Source organism: Stylophora pistillata, chromosome 2 (genome assembly GCF_964205215.1).
Source record: "Stylophora pistillata chromosome 2, jaStyPist1.2, whole genome shotgun sequence".
Classification (NCBI taxonomy): Eukaryota; Metazoa; Cnidaria; class Anthozoa; order Scleractinia; family Pocilloporidae; genus Stylophora; species Stylophora pistillata.
This window is the reverse complement of record NC_142520.1, coordinates 40654878-40677061: the sequence shown is the minus strand read 5'-3', so window position 1 is coordinate 40677061 and position 22184 is coordinate 40654878. Positions and strand designations below refer to the sequence as shown.

The 22184-nt window shown below is 38.5% G+C and overlaps 2 protein-coding genes across 6 annotated transcripts; one reads left to right on the top strand and one right to left on the bottom strand.

Moving 5' to 3' along the window:
* Positions 1–4158: 4158 nt before the first annotated feature.
* LOC111333881 (N-acetylaspartate synthetase-like) lies at positions 4159–20502 on the bottom strand. Of its 5 annotated transcripts, none has more exons than XM_088751354.1 (4): positions 20373–20502; positions 14678–19303; positions 5135–6346; positions 4159–5059 (listed from the first exon to the last, which is right to left on the bottom strand). In XM_088751354.1, the coding sequence occupies exons 1-2, from the start codon at positions 20396–20398 to the stop codon at positions 18598–18600; spliced, it is 732 nt and encodes a 243-aa protein (XP_088607480.1). In that variant the 5' UTR covers positions 20399–20502; the 3' UTR covers positions 4159–5059; positions 5135–6346; positions 14678–18597. The 5 variants fall into 5 exon arrangements, with proteins under 5 accessions (XP_088607480.1, XP_088607483.1, XP_088607479.1 ...); XM_088751357.1 differs by having other exon boundaries at positions 4159–6346; positions 14678–19004; positions 19159–19303; XM_088751353.1 differs by having other exon boundaries at positions 4159–6346.
* LOC111333876 (N-acetyltransferase 8F1) lies at positions 14017–16223 on the top strand. The gene is made up of 2 exons (XM_022939511.2): positions 14017–14194; positions 14746–16223. Exon 2 carries the CDS (start codon positions 14746–14748, stop codon positions 15436–15438), a length of 693 nt encoding a protein of 230 aa, XP_022795246.2. The 5' UTR covers positions 14017–14194; the 3' UTR covers positions 15439–16223.
* Positions 20503–22184: the final 1682 nt, after the last annotated feature.

Sequence of the window (22184 nt, the reverse complement as noted above, 5' to 3'; positions counted from 1 at the left end):
AATATTGGTGAAACGGATCTCACCAGTTACAGGAGATCTACATGTGTAGAAGTCACGATAGCAATTAATTTTTCCTGTTTTTTTTATGAGTATATTTAAATCCTTAGTATCATTTCTAAAAATGAAGTGACGTACAGTATCACCTCGTGGCATACTGCAATCGAAATGAAAACTGCACACCTGCAATCTGCAGGTTTCAACTATAAACCAGATAATTTAATCATGTTCTTACAGTTTTGATGGCTTTGACTATTTCTTCGATGTCATACATATAAAGACAACATCGCAAAACAAAGCCACTGTGAGGCCAAATTTTTGTATAAGTATGTTAGTCACAGTAGGTCATATCACAATAAACTCTTATAAATGCATCTTGTCGTATAGAGTGTTCACAACAGTGAACAGTGCGTAAAGTTACTGATAAATCGATATTTAGGACCTCTATGTAAACCACTATTGTGATGGAGCTTCCTAATAAAAGATTGTTATTATTATTATGTCGTAAACAAAATAGAATAAATAACGCATGATGCAGTTTGTGTGCAGTACCCAAGCTGTGTCCAGATTTACTCTCACAGGTGCATTGTTTGTGACCAGAAACACAGTCTGACTCAATAAATCGCGACTGACTTCCTGTCGACAAATCATTTTCGCTATGTTTACGAGTTCGTAAACAATGTTTGATTATTTCTTTATACTGAAGGTTACTTCTGGGTAACGGTGCAGTTCTGGATACCAGAGTCACTCCTTACATTACGTTTCTTCGTCTTCCTCGGAAACTCAAGAATGATAAATGCTCTTCTTGAGTACGCCACAGCAAGTTCCAGAATGAAAGCCACTACTCAAACATTTAACGGAAAAAGTTGCTATAACCGCGAATGCCAGCAATATAATTAGCAAACAGTATTCCAAAATCACCTCGTGGGTTGAATATAAGTGAATCTCAAAATGATTTCTTGATACCAACATCCGCGATTGTTCTTCAGCACGAAGTGAATTGTTCATGCTTACTTTCACGGTGCAAGGAGTTTATTCCTAATGCTCTATATATATCTTATCGTTCGGCGAAACATGTGGGTGGTTATATATCATTTTTAATTAGCTCTTTTTGGGCGGCGGAAGTCATCACATCCTGATAGCGTGCCAAATGCAAACGGCAAGGGTGTTGTATTACCAACGTTGCAAACAAATCATCCGCGCAAACGTAAAGATAAATATATTTTGTTCAGACTCTTAGCTTTTTCTTGACTTAATGCAGTTTTTCAGAATCCGGTAGAAAAGGTAAATAATTCAAACCGACATCAGGCACAATCACACTTTTAGAGAAGAGGAAAATGGGTAATTCTCTAGGCAGGGCCCAGACTCCTTCTCCTTCACTTTTCCTCCTTCGTCAGAAACAAAAGCTGCATGTATTGATAAAAATGACGACAAGTTAAAAAAAAATGTTTATTCACGTGGTAAGAAAAACGTAGATCAGTTTCATAAGATCCGTAAATCTAAAGTACACACTGAGAACTGACTGATCAATCATGATTTCCGTAATATTGTGCAGCATAGGGTAACCACCGTTTATTAGTTGAAGAAAATACACAGTAACTGAGAGGTAATCAGGAAATTGGCTTACCTAACTGAATCAACTACTGGGGTGTATCTCAGTTAATTACAGAAAATGATTACTTGGGATAGTTTAGGAGCTTATAAACTCAAAACATGAGAATATGCTCAAAACGTAACTGAGACGTCGCCATTGCTGATAATGAGGATGATACCTTTACGGGCAGATGAGAAAGTGTCCAAGTTAACTGCATTTCAAAATATCTTTAATTCACGGTAAGAAAACCAAATGAACTTTTCGTAGATATCATCTGGAAGTGCTATTGGTATTTCGAGTCATAAAAAATGTCAGTATTATCGATAAAGATCGGAAATGCAATGCAGAAATGGAAAGAAAGTTTTGTCAATGATCATTTTTGTAACGACTAGCGAAGGTTCACAATTGAAATTGTTTAGTTTTGTTTCCTACAGTCCTGCGTATCCAAGTGTCTGATTCGCCTTTCCTGTCAACGAAACACTGAGTTTTTGGGGAAAAAAAACCTGTGATGATTATGATTTTCGCCAAAGCTCTGACGCAGCAATGCGCCATCGACAGATGATTGCAATCAGCTGTCATTTAGCAACTGTTCAAAGCTCTTACTTATCATTTTTCAGTTGCTTGCTATTAACAGCATATCCCAGTGAGTACCTCTGTTGGCAGTGGACTGCTACCATATACTGTGCAATGCTTTTCTTTTTCGTGCAATAAGCGAATTATCGCATGTTGTGACTCATTCTCAAAGAAGCACGCTAGTGCTCATTCCTGGTCTTTCAGGAAGGAAACATGAGCGGTTCTGAATACCGCAGCACAGCAAACAAAATGGGGGAAACGCCGCCTCACCGCAAGAAATATCATCAATACACTCACACTGCGATATAGGGCCTCTCCGCACGAGCAGACAAAGCTAGAATTGTCCCCAAAAAATGAAAGGACACATTTTTGTCTCCTCTGTTGCATCCGTACTAAAAAGGGCCGAAGCTGTTAAATCTGTCAAATTTGGTTAACAGCCAAAAAAAAAAACAGATTCTATATTTCGCTGTAATTTTATTCAATTTGGCTTTTCCTTTCCCTTTTCTTTGATTTGGCACTTTTGGATCTTGTGCCATCTACTGTTTCACTGTTGGACTGGCAAAGCGGTGACTGGCAAATCACTCCACCGTTGTATCTTGCCCCGGCTGCATTCAGCGCCTGACCTGCTCATCAGACTGGCCGCTTTAATTTGTCTATGGATTCAAACTCTAATTACCAGGATTCATCTAAGTTGTTTGAAGTTGTGAAATTCGCGAGTTTCGCAAAGAAAGACAATTACTGCAATCTTTTGGTAAACTAAACTCCGTTCAATTACCACACTGATCACGGCGTTTACGACAGATGATCGACATGTTTATCACGGTTTTGTTTATTTAGTTGATTTTTCCCGTGACAAATTTTGTCGGCGGTACGTTTGAAAATTTGTCCGCTTCGACCAAAGTCACCATCCTAAAATAAACACTGATAGGTTCAAAAACACGTTTGTTAATCGCTTAATTTTTAAACATAATCTAGTCTTATAATTTTTATCTTGATTTTCTCTGTAATTTATATATATACCTTCTTTTAATGTTGTAACATAGGATATGTGATTATTTATCTTATGACTTAATAAAGATTCAATTCAATTCAATTCAATTCAAAACTTGTCAAGCCGCGAAAAACCACCGCACCTGTTAAGTGTCGGTGGTGAAAGATAATTTTTCTAAATAAACAATTTTGTGGCTATTTTTTACCCGGTCTGGTTTCAGTCGTCGTTACCGCGCGCTGGTCTTTGGCTGCCAATGTGGTAGAGGTCCAGAGGCCGAGTGAAATATTAACGAACACGGCTTGAGGTTAATCAGTAATGTTTATTAAAGATTAACTTGGATGAATTGCTTATTTTGTTCAACAGTTAGCCGTGAGTTATAAAAATCTAGTTTAAAAAGGGTTAAAGGATAAACTGCAACAGCGAAAGATATTTATTTAACCGAACACCGTCGGTTTGAAATTACAAACATCATACACCGTAAGGTTTGAGATCAACGCAACACCGTAAACCCCAATGTCTGCCCCCCTCAATAGAAATGATAGCCACAATTTTAAGCAATGCTGAACTTATGCCAAAATGCCGTTTCCTTGCACTGAATAAGCAGTTCTTACAGCAACACTTCTTTTGTGTTGGAACTAAGAGTGCTCTTTGTTGGAGCGCATCCTCGGACAACTTGGAACTCACAAACAAGGGCCTGATTACTCCCGCCCCACCAAACAAACTATCTTCTAATGGCGAGGTAACCTCTTTATAACTGTTTGGCTCTGCCATAATCATAAAAAATGAAAAGCTAGTAACGTTGCTGCTTTGAAAATCGATAGAATTCAAATTTGATGGAAAGACGTCGAAAATTAACAGCAATTGTGAACAAAACAAGTTGATAACCTGACCTTTTATCACGTGATGCATGACAGAACCGTAAACAACAGTTTTGGCATGCCAAGAGCCTGAAATTCCATTGATTTCATATCCCATTTAGTAAACAGCGGAGTCTACCCTCAGATGAAACTGAAAGATTTTTAATTCTGAGAAAAAATATATAGCCAAGAAAACAGTCAAGTTTGCAATACAAGTACATGCATCTATGGCTACCAGTACGTATGTTACAATTTTTAGCAACAACTTATTTCATTAATTCAAGGATAGCTCAATTATCGCTGACTGCAATCTTTAAATAAATAAACATCTCCCTTGAGTTTCTTCTCGAAAACAAGGAGGAGCTTGAACCACGTCGATGACAATCCACAGTTCCCCCGATCAAGTCAATTTCGCGAACCTGCTGTTTTACATTGTTTTCATCAATGTCATGTTTATCAACTTATAACTACACCTTTTCCATCTGAACTTCAAAACACGTTGAACATCCATAAATATATCCAATTTGTAAGGCACGCGACGATGCAAGAATTTAAAAAAATGTGTCAAAATAAAAATGTAAAAAAGAGAAATAACACAATTAATTTTTTTATTCTACAAAAGGTCTTCTGAAAAGGCAAAAGCTCATTTTTCTGTGATGTCGTAATATTCTAAAATTCTCTTTGTGCTGTTGTGCTGATAAATTCCATCCTTTGCGGACGATTCCCTAACGTGTTTCTACCTGACGTTCTCCCCAGTCATCCAGTTTTAGTTCAGTTTGTCTTCAAACAGAAGAATGAATCATAATCCATTACTTGTTGATAAAATTTGAACCAAAGAGACACCAACGCAAAGCAACCCAGGAGCAAGATAACCAGGCTGTATTCCAGCATTAACTCTTGATTTGTTATATTTCCTTGGCTTCTAGGTTCAGTTCTCGATGGGAATGTGTCGATGTGTGCGTACTCCATGGCCATCACTGCCTCCAAAAGTGCTGTAGACCTCTTTCGCGCTCAACTCTTTAATCCGTTCAAGATTGGGAACTCAATCTACAATCGGAGAATTATCGAAATTTGACCCTTCCTATTTATATTTTGTATTTTGATAAAAGAATTTGTACCTACATGTCTTAACGTAGCAAACAAGTTCCCGCTTCTCAACGAGTTCGCTATCGTTTTGTTATGAATACGTTTCTAAGGGTTTTGTAATTAATTGACCTATCTAGGCGACCAAAAGGTTAGTGAATTCTAAACAGCTTTGCGGTCACTAAAAATGGTAATGAGATAACTGTTTTTTTGGCTCCAACATCTGCCAATTAGTACTTTAGAATGTTTTTTCGCGATAACTCTTCTACTTGCAATTGTTTGTTTGTTTGCTCGTTCGTTCATTTCCACAAACATCAACCATCCCTCTGCGTTATCAAGTGCCCTCGCCAGAAGTACTATAAAATCAGTCAATTAGTGTATATTCCGTAGGAAAACTAAGAAATTTTGTTTTTCTTAAATCTAAGTATTTCCCATGGTTCAGCATCGGAGATTTCCGGGATTTAACGTTAGGACTAGTGTTTATTACTGCTTTGCAAAGGCGTAAGCATTTTTTTCAGGTAGCGGCGCGCATAATTGGAATTTTGATGCATGGCAGGGGATTTGAAACTTAATGTAACTAATATTCAATGTTGTATCTTAATTTGTTTAGATAAGATATTCTTGTATGCTCGTAATCCTGCTTTAAATAAATAAATAAATAGATAAATAAATAATGACTTTATTGGATTGCACAATTGCTGGTAGTATCAGTAGTTCTCATTGTGGTCCTTTGCAAACAACTGAAACAAATAATTCAAAATTGAAGATATCATTATTAAGAATCCCAACCGGCCAATGGAAAACCAGTTGGCTATTAATTTACAAGCAAGGCCAAGGATTTGAACTCGGAGCTACAGTGAAACAAATCTAGATAGTGGTCAGGGCGGGACTCGAACGCGTGAGCGGCGGTTTGCGCGAGTCCAACACGCTGACCACTTGGCCACGCTGCCTCCATATCAGTAGCTCTCAGCAACAACTGTTGGTCGTTATCCAAACGCAGGGTGACACTAACCACCAGCGGTAAGTCGCCTGAAGAGCCCTTGCCTCCGATCTTCTGTCCACCGTCCTTCGCCGGTGACTTTGTGGCGATTGGTCTTGAATCTGATGAATTAGTGCTGGGAGTTTTCTTAAGCTCACCTCTTACGGCCTAATTTCTTGGTAATGTTTGGATCGAGACGGAATGATTTATTCTACCTGATGCAGAAAGCCACCATCTCTACAATTCCAGCAACACACGAGCCTCGGTGATATCTGTTTTCAAAATTATATTTTTAAAATTTAGATAACGATTCATCTTTAAAGACCACCAACCATGTACAAACGATCCCCTCTCCCCTCCCCTCCCCTGCTGTTCCTTCGGCATTTCTTTCTTGTCCCACGTAAGTCCACGACAGGTAGCATACAGTCAGTTCCCTTTTTTCACTACTCCAAACTATTTGTTTTTTCAATGAACTCCTGTTGTGTTAAAATAATATCTATTTTAGCAAAGGGATTAACATAGCAGCAATAATAGTAGTCAGTGTCGATAAATATGAAAGGATTTATCGTATAGCAAAAATATTTCGCTTAGTAAGAATGAATAATGACTTGTTTATAATAAGTACATAAACAGCCCTCAGGTTTTTTTCGAAGTACGTAAGGGGCTCATTTAATTTTTGTCTTCTTTTCGACTGCTTTCTTCATACAAAAGTTACGAAGTCCGTTTACCGCACTTCTTTTCTTGCAAGGGATAATGGCTCCATCTTGCCCGCTTGGGTAGCCAATCAGAACACAGGATTTGCCTAATCTTGCCCACGGGCACTGCCAGCTATATAACAATCAAAATTATAAAAAGGTGTACGGTAAATTACACTGCATCAACCTTATTGACGCGCAACACCAGACAAAAGCTGATAACCTGAACTTATTTTTTGACTCACTGCATAATACGATTCCGAATGAATGGCTCGCAGATGGCAGTTAATCAACATTCACTTTACAGCCAAAAAACCGTCTCTAGATTCAATAAGGATTCCCTCAGACAAATGTTACATTTTACATCTCTATCCCGGTGTCAGGAGTTAATGGTTAAAAAAAAAAATAAAAAAAAGTGTCGATATAAAGCCTGGTTCAGTATGATCGCAGCCGATCGTGTGCGATCCAGTGCGATCGCGATCGCAGACGATCGCAGGAATAGAACCAAATCAGCTAAGATTATGAACATCACAACTTTCGATAGCTAAATCGCAAAATGGTATGCAAAACAACTTGCCTTTCAGACAAACTTTCTCATTTTTTTTTCTGGACTTAAAATAAAAAGACTTAGTGACACAATTGTTGCATATTAGAGCCGTCCCATGCGTTGACTGATACAATTTACATGACCTATCAAGTAATCCTACTGCATGCGGTCACTTCACTCCACTTTTCCAAAGCTCAAGTTGGATCCAACATTTGGAGACTATAAATTCGTTCTACATTTTTTGAAATAGTAAAACTTGCCGTGCTGTTTCTTCCCCCACTCAGTTCAACCAGAAGAAGGACGAGTCTAATTTATTCCTTGCCATACTACTGAGGTAGCATTTCAGCATTTTGCGCAATAATAAAACCATAAGGACGATAAATCAACATTTACAACCACAAGGTATTACTCCAAAATTAGTTCTTGCGTTGATAATTGCTTGACAATACCCGCAAGGCATCTGCATAAGTGGCGACAAGCATGAATATTTAATTCCCTCTCTCAGCAGTTTCACCTGAAGAAGGACGAGTCCAGTTCATTGCTTGCCATGTTAAGGCGGCACTTAAGCATTCCGAATAAAAGTGAAATTATAACAAAAAAACCAACAGTTACAATCACAAGGCAGTACTCCAAAATCAGTTCTTGCGTTGATAACTGCCTGACAACATGCACAGGGCATCTGCGTAAATCGCTAGAAGGGCGAATATATCCTGGGTTGTAAGAATACACCGGTCTAGGCCTTGCTTCCATCTTCCATGAGATACGAAATACTCTTGTTTGGTAATTCTTTGCTGCTGCAGACAAGTCACTTGCAGTACCTCCGATATCTGTTTAGTTCTCTTAGGTAGCTACAGTATTTATATCTGGAGACCTTTGTATCACATGCAGAGGGAATAGTTAAATTTCAATCGTTTTCTGCTGATTACTAATTGCTTGTCAGTAGCTCTTCTGCGAATTCGGGTTTAGATTTCATGGAGACCCATTTTAGGATCAAAATAATAAGTAATTTTGACCGTATTTTCCCAGAAAGGAGATGAAAAGCAGAAATTTCGATCATCTAGACAGCGTGTCTTTGTTTAAGAGTAAATACGAGCAGCATTCTTGATTTTGTCTCGAGCAGCTGGAAAATAGGTAAGCATAACTTTCTATCTTCTGAACAGCAAGCCTTTGTTCAAACTGACAGTTGGCAGAACTTTCCATGGACGTACAGCCTTTGTCTAAAACAAAGATACATAACTGGACAGAGTTGTTAACACTTCATGTACGTTCAACCAACCGTTATCAACGATTGCTATTTACTCGTTGATAAACTTAAGTTTAAGTTTAAGTTTAATTAATTCGCCACAGGAATGGCAGGAGAAAGGAACAGAACTTTCGACACCTAACCCCTTTTTTACCACCCATCCCACCCCGGGGAGGACATCCATCACAGAGTAATCTCGTGTGTGGGAAATTAACGTCTCCTACCCCAACCCCGCAGGAGACGGGACCTCCATTTATCGTCCCTATCCGAGAAGACTAGAAAGTTTAACCATTTGCAGATATTATTACGAAGGCAGCACTTTCTTCTCAGTTAATTAAAGACCCTGAGTGTTGGTCCGGCCGGATTTGAACTCACGACCTCCCGCACAACAGTCCGGCGCTCTATCAATTGAGCTAACCGTCAAAGAATTTCTGAATAGAATCTTCTCCGGATAAGGAGAATTTCCACCTTCTTCCTCCCGGGTTCCTGTCTTAGGGCGTGGATTTCTTCCTTTAGCCTGAGCGCGAAACAAAAATGGGAAAACAGAAGAAAGAACGAGAAAAATTGAAGAAAGAGGGTCCAGCAGGAAGAAAATTTTTTACCACAATTGGCAGTAGTGTCGCAATCTGATTGGCCAATTTGTCGCTGTCGATTATAGAGAATACAGACAACACTGCTCGCGTAAACGTGTCACGCAACGTGTCACTCATTGGAAGAATCCGTTTTATCTGAAGTCGATATTGTGGTGAGAAAAAAAAAATCGATATTAGTTTAGCGGCTGCGCTTTGGGAGTCCCCAACACTTTGACTACTCTGATGACGAATAGCGTTGTCGACAACTTGGGAGTACAGACCACGCTTAACCACTGTCAATTTGTTAAACTACTTTTTTAAGAACGAAATACATTTTGCACTTGAGCATTCACAGAGATGGTGGCAAGTTAGTACTCGTTAATTAAGAGAAAAAAAATTAAAGAGAAACAAAAAGTGTTCATGCAGAATAGTAATTGAAAATTGTGAATGTATGCAAGAGAAATATATCAAGCAAGTTTTTAGATAACAAACATGATAGAAAATCTTAAAAGTTTATGTAAGATACAATTCAAGATATGGATACCATATCATTTGGAAAGCACCATAATAACATAGTAGAATATAGAATTAATTTAAACTGTAAGTTGAAGGTATAAAGTAAGGCTGGCGGAGAACGTTTTTGAAACAGCTGGTTCAGAAGGCGGCTGTATAATCTATTTTACTCATCTATTTTATTTATTTTATTCTATTTTATTTTATTTTATTTTTTATTTTATTTTTTTATTTTTTTTATTTTTTTTTTCATTTTTTATTTTTTTTATTTAATTTTTTTTCCTATTTTATTTTTTTTTATTTTTATTTATTTTTTTTTTTTTTCTATTTTTTTTTTTTTTCGTGTAGTCATTCTACGGTCATTTTCACGTAAAACTCAAAATGAGAGAGATTCATTTCAAAAACACATTTGCAAAAAGAGATATCAGCGATAATGGAAGAACGCCATAAATGTCTGCTCTTTCGAATTTTCACGCGATTAGGCCGGTCTCGTTTAACCTCGCTTTCACACGGGGAAGACATTTAAACCAATGAACGAATGAAAAGTTTGACAGGGGTTTGAATATCTCTCCTCCGAGCAAACCAAGTCGAGAAGTGCAATACCAACAAACGAAAGCAAAACAGAAATCAAATGCAAAAACAAAAATAAAAGCGAAAAAAGAGCAAAACGAAGAAAAAAAAATCCCTTTTTCCTTATAGCCACTCTGTTTAAATCTCATTGACAAAAAATGATATTGTGCCTCACACGGCCACCGTTAGAGGGGTCAGGGATTGGCTCTGGTAGGCTGATCTGCCTTAACCTGCCCATTTTCTCAAAAAGAAATCTTAATTTGAAGTCTGTTAAATTTCTAAGTCGTACATGTATGTGAACGTGACTTTCAGACTTGAGAATGATCATAATACTTACGAGGTCAAGAGAGGGCATTCTAGAAAGGTGTAGGATTTCCACGCCATTCCCACGCAATATTTTCAAGTAAAAATGCCACGTTTCTATATACAGCCTTTTTAATTGAGAAATTTAAATATCAATTACTGCATTATTTCTGGGTCTGGCTTGGTACTGAAAAACGTCGCGTGTTCTTTGAAAATATTCGTTATATCACGATAATCAAAAGTATCGTATACTTGGACCATTGACCCGAGCTATCTGAAAATTCTTTTGTTTTTAAATACAGCGTTCTTGATTTGGAGGTATTGCATGGATTCTCCCGATTTTTTTTCCATGAAATCTTTAAAACTAAGTTTTAAATGCTCTAAGATGTTTTTGAAGTACTCATTTGGGAGATAGCATGCTCAAAAGAGTGGGTTAAGAGTACGAAACGCAACCTGTGGGCACAAAAATGGAATTTTTCCAATTATGTAAACCTTAAGAGAGAACGTCGGAAGGACAATGACGTCACAAGCACCAATATAGTTGATTGATTGAGTAAGGTTCAACTGTTAATCACTGTAAGTGTAAAGAAATTACAGGTGTTGAGAACCCTGTTCACTTATTCAGCTCCTTGAGAGAAAGAAAATCGGTCAGTAGAGAGCAAAATCTGCTTCTTCATCTTCCCACCAAAGCTTTTTTCTAAGATTTGTTATGAGTGCTGATCTATCAATGTATTTTCCTCAAACTCTGAAGAGCTATTGTCACGCAAACGATGACCAGCGGAAGTTGATAAAGAAAACGTTCCGTAAAGCTTTAATAAAACCGGGTTGTGTTTCCTGTTATTCATGTGATAAAACGATCCTTACATGATATAATAATTTGATTATTTTCAAAGACCAACACATTTCATTAGAACTTCAACGACTGCAACGCAAAGGGTTTCTTAGACAAGATGGCAGAGGGACCCAGACCAGAACAAATCCCCACCTCTCGTGAATTATACAGGTGCAGAATTCTCCGACAATACTCAACACAAGAATGGATTTTGGAGTACTGCCTAGTGGTTATGACTGTGGGGACTTTCATCCTCATTTCGCTATTGTTGAAGTTGTTGAAGCAACACCTAAATATGTCAACAAACAAATTGGACTCTTCCTTTTTCCCGTGAAACTGAATGAGTAGGAAATGACGAGTCAAGTGGTTCTTATTGAAATGCAAAAAAGATTGCAAAATGAAGAACAGTTTCCACGAAATTAATTTGGACTCGACTTGAACTTTGGAAACGCTCTGTAACTAGAGAAGTATACAAGATGGGCAGAAGCTTGCTGTCGGTTAGAGGAACGCTGTTTTGATGGGTCCCATACATTGTACCGCTCTACAGACTGCATGCAAATGAATCGGACGGCAGTGAAAAACAAGAAACCTACTCATAGATGTCCAGAGTACTGACTAATTTTCAAGCTTTTTTTTAACTTATTTTTATTGTTGACTGAAAAGTTATTTGATCCGAACCAAGGGCAGTACGTGAACCATATTATAGATATATCGGGCATAGATAACCACCGCTAACAAGTGTTTTTATTTCATGAAATGTGTATAAAGATTAAATGTGTACAATTTGGCAGGTTGCAATAAAAATCGTTCATTTATCGTATACCATCCATAGCTCTAACCAATTAGACTGATTAGCCAGGTTGTTTATGCACGTCGTATACCACGATTGGTGATGATTCTTTAGTTTTTCCCAAAATTCAAAAAAGAAGTAGATATAACCTTGAGAAAACGATGCATAGAACCATGATAAGAGAGAATCCTCTCAACCAATGAAATATGCACGTGATAACATTTTGTTCCAGCCTGTGATTTTTCCCGTAACAATGTCTGTTCTCGAAATTATTCTTGCGCAACACACTCTCGAGGTCAAAGATTACTTCCGCCAATTTCGAGGGTTTAAGAAAAATTTTCCACCTATTTCATGCAATAAAAACAATGGCACTTTTCATGTTGACGAACACATCCTCTGCTCCGTAGGTCCATAATAATAATAATAATAATAATAATAATAATCACACCTTTATTTAGACACGATAATGTTTAAAGTTGAACAACTTGTGGGGTAGTGTGTAAATCTAAATAAACTCTAAATTAAATAAATTCAAATGATAATGGTTTTTGAGGAGAGGGGAAAACCGGAGTACCCGGAGAAAAACCTCTCGGAGCAGAGTAGAGGACCAACAAACTTAATCTACTTATGACGCCGGGTCCGGGAATCGAACCCGGGACACATTGGTGTAAAGCGAGCGCTCTCACCACCATAATAATTGTCTTCTGGGACACAACGACCCCAATTAGATCAAAGATTTAGAATTAAGTTAGCTTGTTTATATCTGTTTTATGAACTCAAAAAGATTAAGCTACCAGTACTTGGTTTCTGAGAGGAAACAAAACTAAAAAAAAACAAAACCGTCCAGTGGAAATTAAATATAATGTTGACAACGCCGGTTGACAACGAACGTATGCACGAATCGACAGAGCTCTCGCAAAGCTGCCAAGAACAAATCATGGAATCGATTCGTGTCAAAAGAAATAAACGTGTCTCTAGCAGAATGGCCAGCAAGGGAAGCCAGAAATGTTAGATAACGAAAACAGGACATATAGATAATTTCCGATATTCAGAACTCAATTACAATGGTGGACACTTCTTCAGTTCTCCCAACCATTTACCCTTCTTTTCCACCCTTCTTTATGACTATGACCAGACATGATAAAGAATGATTTCACTCGTGGTACGTCCTTTCTTTTGCACACAAAAGAGATCTTGCTTGGCTTTTAGGGCAGATCACTCAACGAGCGAAATAGACTTTAAACGGTTCCACGTTTTCCATGAACTATCCGTATTTTTTTAAAAGTGCACGATTTGATTGCGTGCTTTGACACGTGAAGTCATTACGGACGTACTCGATCTAATCAAAACATGCTTGTCACGCTAAAAATAGTGTAGTTGTTAGGATTTGGAAGCGGACTGAAAAATGCATCCTTGTCAAGTTCAAACCTGGACTCCAGTTTACGATTCTATCATCAGAGCAGTGATTTTAAATCGCACTTGGCATCTGCCAGCTTTTATCGGGGATGAATGTTTAACAGAGAAAGTGAATTCAAACATCGTACGAGGAGCAATTTATGTAATCTAAATATCCCCGCGACCCACACGCCATTAAGTTAGATGGTTGGATATTAATTGGAGTAAGTCTACAAAAGCATACAACATCTCTGTTGTTGTGTAATAATGAGATATATCGATGAAGAAATGCAAGAAAATAAACCTATAAATTGTCATAGAAATACATTAAAGAGAAAATTAATCGTTCCGTGTTTATTTCGAAATCAACGTCACGTCTAATCCATTTCTAGTGCTTTGATTGGTCGAAAGACACTGGTCATACGTCACTACGTGTCATGTTTAAAGAGGCACCTATCACACGTCGAGTAACATACAATTCTCTTACGTAAACCGGTAAAAAACCGTAAATAATCCAGTAGAAAAGTCACGCTCTCTTAGCTAAAAGCGTTAAGAAAAGGGTAAGCTCTGTCTTTTAGCCACCGAGCCCACGATCAACTGTTGTTGAAATACCTGAGATCTTTAGCGTGCTGGGTGGAAGACGACTTTTGAAGCTGCCAAGTAAGTCTGCTACCAGATAATTTCTGTCATGTCTTGTTATGTAACAATAGACATTGGGAAACAAGTTACAAAGTGAAAATGGACTTTGCACCATTTCTCGAACACCGGCTGACTCGCATGATGGCCTAAGTATAATCGAATAGTGCTGGTTATTTTGGAAGGCCGTTTCGCTATCGTTACTAAATCGCAGTTAATCATTCGAGTCATCCATATTGTCGATCCAGCGACACTAATCAACCACAATGGAAAATCGGCCCTGACGGTTGAATCAAACGTCGACGAAGTACTTTCTTCGGTTTTTAATCAGTTCAGCGGACCGTGCATTTACCTTACAATTAAAAATAATCTATACGAAAGCTGTCAAACGAAGTGTGTTGTGTCTAGGATATGTAACCAGGAAAAAAAAGAAATTTGAAATTAATGTAAAGACATACACCCAAGCATAGTGGCGAATGTAAATGTATATCCTGAGCATTCACATACCTTTTTGTCCTATTTTAAATGAAGTTCTGTTCTTATGATATCATATGGTCCAATTTTGTATTGAACAGATGTCTTCGCCCCTGAAAACCACCGACTCCAATGGAGTGAAAGTACGATCATATCGAAGTGCTGATTACAAGGAGTGTCGAGAAATATTCACTCAGGGAATGGAGCAATTGATCAAGCTTGTGGCACAAGTGGTCTTCCCCAGATACTGTTGGCTTCTAGCAGCTTTAAGTGCCTTTGTGTTTCTTGCTGCCATAAAGTATTCCCTGTGGCTTGTTCCCCTCTACATATTTGCTTGTTTAGTTGTACTTTCGCTTTTGTACGTGCATGTTTATCTGGAGTGTTGGAAGTACATTAACCGTTGTTTGGCAACAGATTTGAAGAAGATTGAAAAGATTTACATGACCAATGATGGCTCCCACATGTGGGTGGCTGAGTGGAATGGTAAAGTTGTGGGAATGGTTGGGCTTGTACACAATGAAGGCCACAAACCAGGAGTCGCTGAACTTCAGAGGATGTCTGTATCATCAGCCTGTAGAAGAATGGGAATTGCCAGGAAATTGCTCGACGAGCTGCTCAAACATGCCAAAGAACAGCAATTTGAGAAGCTTGTTTTGACTACCACCAGTGCACAGACACCAGCCATTCGACTTTACAAGAAATACGGCTTCAAGCTTGTGGCAGTATTTCCTTATCCCAAAAAACTTCTTGCAGACTTGCAGTATTCTTCCTTCGACCTCAGGCTGAACTGTTAGAACTGTCTTGATCAAACCTTCAACTATTGATATCCAGATATCAATATTAATTTTCCCCCTACCTGTCTAAATCCGAAAATATGGGGTTGAATCGAACATGTTATGTTTTTTACTTCTTCCTATCAACATTTGGTTCAAAATGTAATCAAATCGTAAGGAGGAATACCAGTTTCGGTGACTCCTGAAGTAAGATGGTTAATAGTACATGTATCTACGGTTTACCGAAATAATTTTGAATATGTCAACAAAGTTGAAATGGTAAATTGACCACCGTTACGGTTATAAAAGCCGACGTTTCGAGCGTTAGCCCTTCGTCGGAGCGAATAGAGGAATTGTGGGTTTACCCTTGAGCGTAGACGGTGGAAGCACTTCCTCATAATTCGATTAACTGAACAGATTTTCAGTTGATCGTAGTCGAAATAGAGGATATTTGCCAAACAGTCATTCTGGACATTAACTTAAATCTCAGATTTGCACTATCCAGGCCTATCTGTGGCTTCCATGTGATGGAACGACACTGGACTTAACATTTGAAAAAAAATTTCGTTATCTTTTTCCTAAAATGTTCAGGGCATTTGCCCGCATAAACGCTGTTAAGTTCGTGCTCGAAATCGATAGGTACAAACGTTTTTTTTTATTCAATATAGTATAGGCATGATTCTAACTTGCAGTTCATATGGCTTTAGGCTGCTTGATTGTAAACGTGTCGACGGTTAGATGTTCTATTTCGTGGAAACGAATCTCTTCGAAGATTGCGACGAAATATAATGACAATAGTTATTACACCTTCAAAGCCTTATTTCACCCGCATTCTTATCACGCCATTCTCCCTTGACCAAACATAATATCTTACTTAAAAATTAACAAGCTGCTAAAAGGCGATACAGGATGCTGTATCCGGGTTAGATTTCTAGTGGAAGGAGTGTCAAGTTCAGATAATTTAAAGATACTGACAGGAAACCCTCGAGGTGGAGTTACTAAAAGAGGTGATTTTTGGAAACGTTGCGGATAAGGATATACACATAACGGTATTGTTGTAATGTTGGGTGACACAAAGCTACGAGGCATACACGGAAATGCTTTAAAACTAATTCATTTCCTTGACCATAAGGTCCTCAATTGAATGATGAAAGCTTGTTTGAAATTACCTTGTTTCACCTGGATAACAATTGTGTTTAAATTTTTCTCAATTTGACATTTCAATTGTAGCAAAACCTTCCGTTAAATCACGTTTTAACTATCTCGATGACCGCAAGTCTGGAAATTATGAAGACGGAAGCTAAGCGGTTTAAGATGGTTAATTTCTTCCCGGTTACCGCTTGATTTCTCGCCCTAACCACTGGCTGGATTTGTTTCTCGACAACACTAGATTCGGTTCTTAATTATCGAGGTTTGGACAAGTCCTACTTTGCTTCAGCTCAGTTTTCAATTTTTTAATTCGGAAAAATATTCTGCCTATGTCTCTGCAGCGAAACCGCGTTTTGTTTTGATTTCTTTTTTTTGTTTTTCCGTTTTAAAAGAAGTCATTTAGACTGAGAGTGCTCCCGGTGAGTGCCCCCTTCCCTTCTCCCTCCCCCATCCAAGAAAAAAATCAAAATGAAGGGGCCAGACAGTAACATATTCTGCACGCCTTTTGGCTTAACTTAGCAATAGATACTATTGAACAAAAAAACAGGTATCGCATGACATTGATTCATGAGAACATGGTTATTTATGTCTCCTTTGATCACTTAAATAGGTCAATCGCTAAATCCTCCCAGCGTAACTTAAGAAACAAAACGTGTCTCAGGTAGTCGAGAAAATTGATTTTGATCATTACAAGTAAAAATTCGCACAACAATGACTGTTTCAAATCGACAAACAAAGCCGAAAAGAAAGGGCAAATTCCTGAATTGATATAGAGGAGGTATGCAAGCCATAACGGATTTACGAGGGTGGACGTTTTATAGATTACTCACGTATCAACCGAATCTCTTTGAAAAGTGAATCCAGAGGCCCAAGAACAGTAAGAGCACCTGAACTACTGCTGGAGTACAGCTTGGTAATTTTGGTGGTGGGATGTTCTGCGTTGGTGTTCCTTTGCTTTAAGCCTTACAGAAACTCAGTGGATTAGTGTTCACCTTTGTTGGTATCAAGACTGCATGAATTACATCAACTAACAGAAACTTTCCTCAGAAAGACATTTAAAAGATATCATAAAATCACGACAAGGGAAAAATTGTTTTCCTGCAAGACATTTAGCCAGTAGACACCTTATGTCGCGTACTTTACGTGGATAGGAGGGACCTTAAGCAGTCAGAACTGCAACGCCGAGGAAAATGTCGATAAAAAAAACCAATTTATGTCTTGAGTTAGAGTTTCGCAAATGGTTGGACGTGTTTACCGTCTCCTACGCCGCAACAACTCCAATTCAGCATATCATATGGTATGAGAGCAGCGCTGAATCTTTTAAATAACTTTCCGTTGGGGTCTCAGTTGATCATATGTTCAAGGAAGCAGTTGCTTATTGCACATACCGTAACGTAGTTGTTCACGTGTTTTCTCGTGTGCCAGAGACACCAGGTTACCAGGATGGTGCTGTTTTTCTCTAAAAGACAGCGCCGAAAGTTGACAGCACGACCTCTGAAATGATCAAATATTGAGGGCAGCAGTTGCCTGCCGCGGCATTGCTTTCTTCAGTTGTGATCATTAAGCGAAGCCGGATAGTGTTCAAGGGTTCCTAACAATAGGAATTATGCTACGCGATCATGAAGGATCTCCACGATCGTGAGTTTGACAATATTATAAAATTCTATCCAACCAAGAGTACTCTTGGTTCGAAATTAAAAAAAAATTAAATAAATAACTACTGGTAGGACCGCTGATCTTCTCTTTCGAAGGGGCAAACTGGGATCAATTCTAGGTAGCGGAAACCTTATAACCACACGTGCACTTTGGGCTTGAGATTTTGAAAGGAAAGTGAAGGAGTGCTGTGTGGGTAAAAGTTAGAAACTTTCACTGTTAGAGACGATAAATTACGAAATGCTGCAGTCGTAGAATTAAAAACCATTTTTAAATTTTCTGTTTATTTTTGCTCTATGGACTCGGTGCATGAGCCACCTACCTAGTGCCTGGCAATATCCAAAGACTGAGAGGAGCTTCAATGTCACACTGTTAATTTTATAACTGCAACTCAAAGTCATGCAATTGAAGATTTGTTGGAAGTAGCTGAGGAAACGGATGAACATTTACAAGATGAAAACCGTGCTTCTCGTAGAATCGATGAGCCCTTTTATGCGCACTGGTCGTATCCAAGAAAATTCTATCATAGTGGTGAATTTTTGCGTAGTTCACTGCCCTCTCAAGCAGTTTCGCAGCAACACCTTTCCCTCTATATTCATGTGAAACATACATCCTCTTTAACTCAGCGATTCTTGGTTTATGGCTCTCCTTTTCAAGAAGTCCAACCATACCAATAATTTTGTCACGCCACACAGCCACCCACATGTGACTCCCGCTTTGGATCATGTAGGAGTTCTTGATGTTTTTTAAATCTGCTTCCAGGCATCTATTTATGTATTTCCAGCCTTGGTAATAGGCATTAAGATAAAATGTTAACATAGTAATGAAAACAATTACAAGATAACTGCCAATAATGTAAAAAGACCATAAAAAAGCCAGGGGGAAGAGTGTAAAGACACTCTCAACCCCTACGTAAGCACAATATCTTGGCAAATCCACCTGCAACACATCACTTATCCACGCTTCTATGCCTTTCGTGAAGATTTCTCTGCAGTCCTGCTGGTCAGAACTCTGAAAAGCGCGTATTTTGACATCGTCCAAAGCAAATGTGGCTGCTAAATCTGATTTATCTCCAGTCCTAATCCTAGGAAGTAAAATTCAAGTTCTTAATGGCCGTTACACAATTTTTTTTTTTTTACTTTTATCTGTTGACAAGCCAGATATGCATGATTGACTGGTAGCATAAAAAATGTCGGTGGTTTCATGATAAAATTTGCATATAGTAACGCCTTCCAAAATCAAATGTGGTGCACTGACAACGTTACAATAATTGCTTTGACAGTCCTTCACTTTAATTTGGTAACTTCGAAGGAAAAAAAACTCGGTTATTTTATCTTGGAGGGGGTGAAAATGCAACTGCATGTCACATTTATTATGCAATTCATTTATTATGCAATTCACGTGGCAGCAAGTCAATAAACTTCACGTCAATTTGCAACCGCCTACAGTTTAGCTTTTTCAAAATTCGAGAAACTGTGGCAGCTTCTTTATCAAACAATTTTGACCACCATTATTACTAGTTAACTTCACGAGAGACCAAATAAAACTGTAATGACGGTTTCAGTATTTGGACTCCACACAAGTCTATGTTGATCGATGCAACAAAAGGCGCTCTGTGTCCTTATAGTTTCTTAGCATAAAGGAAATATTTGCTTGCAAATAGAATTTTTATGCTTCTTCTCCCCGTTGTGTACTTTTTATTTCTTTTGGGGGCCTGGGACTTGGGTGGCATTTATTTGGATTATACCCAATACCCTTTAGGATACTTGGGCTTGCCAAGTGACCAGGCTCCCATGTGAGCGTCACTCCGTTCCATCTTGATGGTGGTTAAAGACGTGGTTTTTCGTCCCTCCTCCTCCCCTTGTCCCAGCCACTCATTTTCAGCTCATTATAATGTATTTTTTGGCGTTTTCAGTGCCCTCACCTTTACTGGGCCAAACTTTGTATCAAGGATTTGATTGAACAGTAATTTTAAATAAATGCGGCTATGGGATTTTGCCCATAGCCATTTACTCCAATTGTTGATTGGTTATAATTTTTCCCAGTAAACATAGCTCAGGCAAGGCAGCATATTTGGGTTGTTCATATAATTTATAAGGGAGAAAAGGCATAAATGAAACATATTCAAGTAAGAGCATTCGATTTCAATATACCTGCACGAAACAGTGTCATCATCCATTTTGCTCCTTCTCGATACGGCCGGCGATTTAATACTCCCTTTCGGTAGTATGAGCTTTCGGCGCTGGTCAACAGGGAAGAAATATTTCCTCTATCGGCCGCGTAACTTCTAATAAGAAATTCATATGGTCAGCAGCTGGCCATGTCAGCTCGCGGGAGTTTTCCTTTCCGGGCTTTGACAAGTAAGCGGAAGGAGTAAGCTTTCCTTTCACGCAACAAAATGACAGCTTTTAATCCTGGATCAAAGAAAAGAAAGTTGAAAAAGTGAAAAGCGTAATGTTTCTTTTTTCCACGTTACGCAATCTATACCATTAGTATCACTCTGTACGTCTATTCTCCACAAGCCAAACATCAACCCGCTAATGTGGTGATGCTGAAATCAGTGGACGATTGACGCTTGCTTCGTAGATAATACGACGAAAGGATCGATGAACCTTTGAATTCCAAGGTTAAGTTGAGCTATAGAATGCAAATCTTTGAGTGATTTAAAAATTAAGTTTTAAAACAGGAGATTTTGTACCTTCAGAGGTTGTCAAAGCATGTTTTTAAAAAGATGTACATTTTCTGAAATTCGTGACATATCTGCATTTCTAAAAAATCTCCTTTGACCGCTAGCTAGAAGAGCTCAATCGCTAAATCCTTCTAGTATAACTTTTGAAACAAAACGTGTCTCAGAGAATCGAGAAAACTGAATTTGATCATTACAAGTAAACATGCGCACAACAATGATTATTTCAAATCGACAAACAAAGCCAAAAAGAAAAAGCAAATTTCTACATTAATAGAGAGGATGTATGCAAGTTATAACGGATTTACGAGGTGGACGTTCTATGGATAACTCATGCGTCAACACAATCTCTTTAAGAAGTAAATCCAGAGGCCCCAGAACAGTAACAGCAGCTGAACTACTGCTGGAGTACAGCTTGGTAATTTAAGTGGTGGAATGTTCTGCATTGGTGTTCCTTTGCTTTAAGCCTTATGGAAACTCTATGGGTTATTATTCACTTTTGCTGGTATCAAGAACGCATGAATTACATCAACTAACAGACACTGTGCTACGCAAGACATTTAAAAGATATCACAAAATCGTGACAAAGGAAAAAAATATTTTCCCGCAAGACATTTAGCCGGTAGACACCTTAGGTAGCGTGTATCACGTGGACAGCAGGGACCTTAAGCGGTCAGGACAGTAACGCCGGCCGAGGAAGAAGTCAAAAACGAAAAAAAAAAATTATCTTTTGAGTTAGAGTTTCGCAAGTGGTTGGACGTGTTTACTCTCTCCTGCGGCGAGCTACAAGTTCAATTCAGCATATCATATCGTATGTGAGCAGTGAATCTTAAACACGAAGACGCGCTATATAAGGAAGTCTTCCCTGGGAAGACCTAGGCTCATTTGTCACTCACCGTTGACGTGTGCAGGTCAAATGTAAATGCTGGTAGACGAACAAAAGGAGCTAATGAGATATCTATTGTTTACTTCCACCAGCATGGTGGTATGAGGTAACGTGCGAACCACCTACTTCGATCCCAAATTTACCGCCACAAATAAAGACAGTTTCCATTGGAGAAAGGAGATACAAATCTCAAAAATTCTTGTATTGTGATGAAGACATAAAACAATTTTGAGGAATGCGCCCGCTGTTCACTGCTTTGGAGTAGCTGTAGCTCAAGCTGACTTGCCTCTAAGAGTTCTACATCACACGACGGTTGATTGACAAATGGTCCAGTGGGACCAAAGGCTCCTTTCATAGCGCGCCTTCGTGTTTAAATAATTTGCTTTCGGGTTT

What these genes read in the sequence shown, in the direction of transcription:
- LOC111333881 (XM_088751353.1), bottom strand. Translation starts at nt 20,398, where the DNA reads ATGGATGATGACACTGTTTCGTGCAG. An exon ending in GATGACACTGTTTCGTGCAG is followed by an intron (nt 19,304 to 20,372) that starts GTATATTGAAAT and finishes TTTACTTCCTAG; the next exon opens with GATTAGGACTGGAGATAAAT.
- LOC111333876 (XM_022939511.2), top strand. Translation starts at nt 14,746, where the DNA reads ATGTCTTCGCCCCTGAAAACCACCGACTCCAATGGAGTGAAAGTACGA.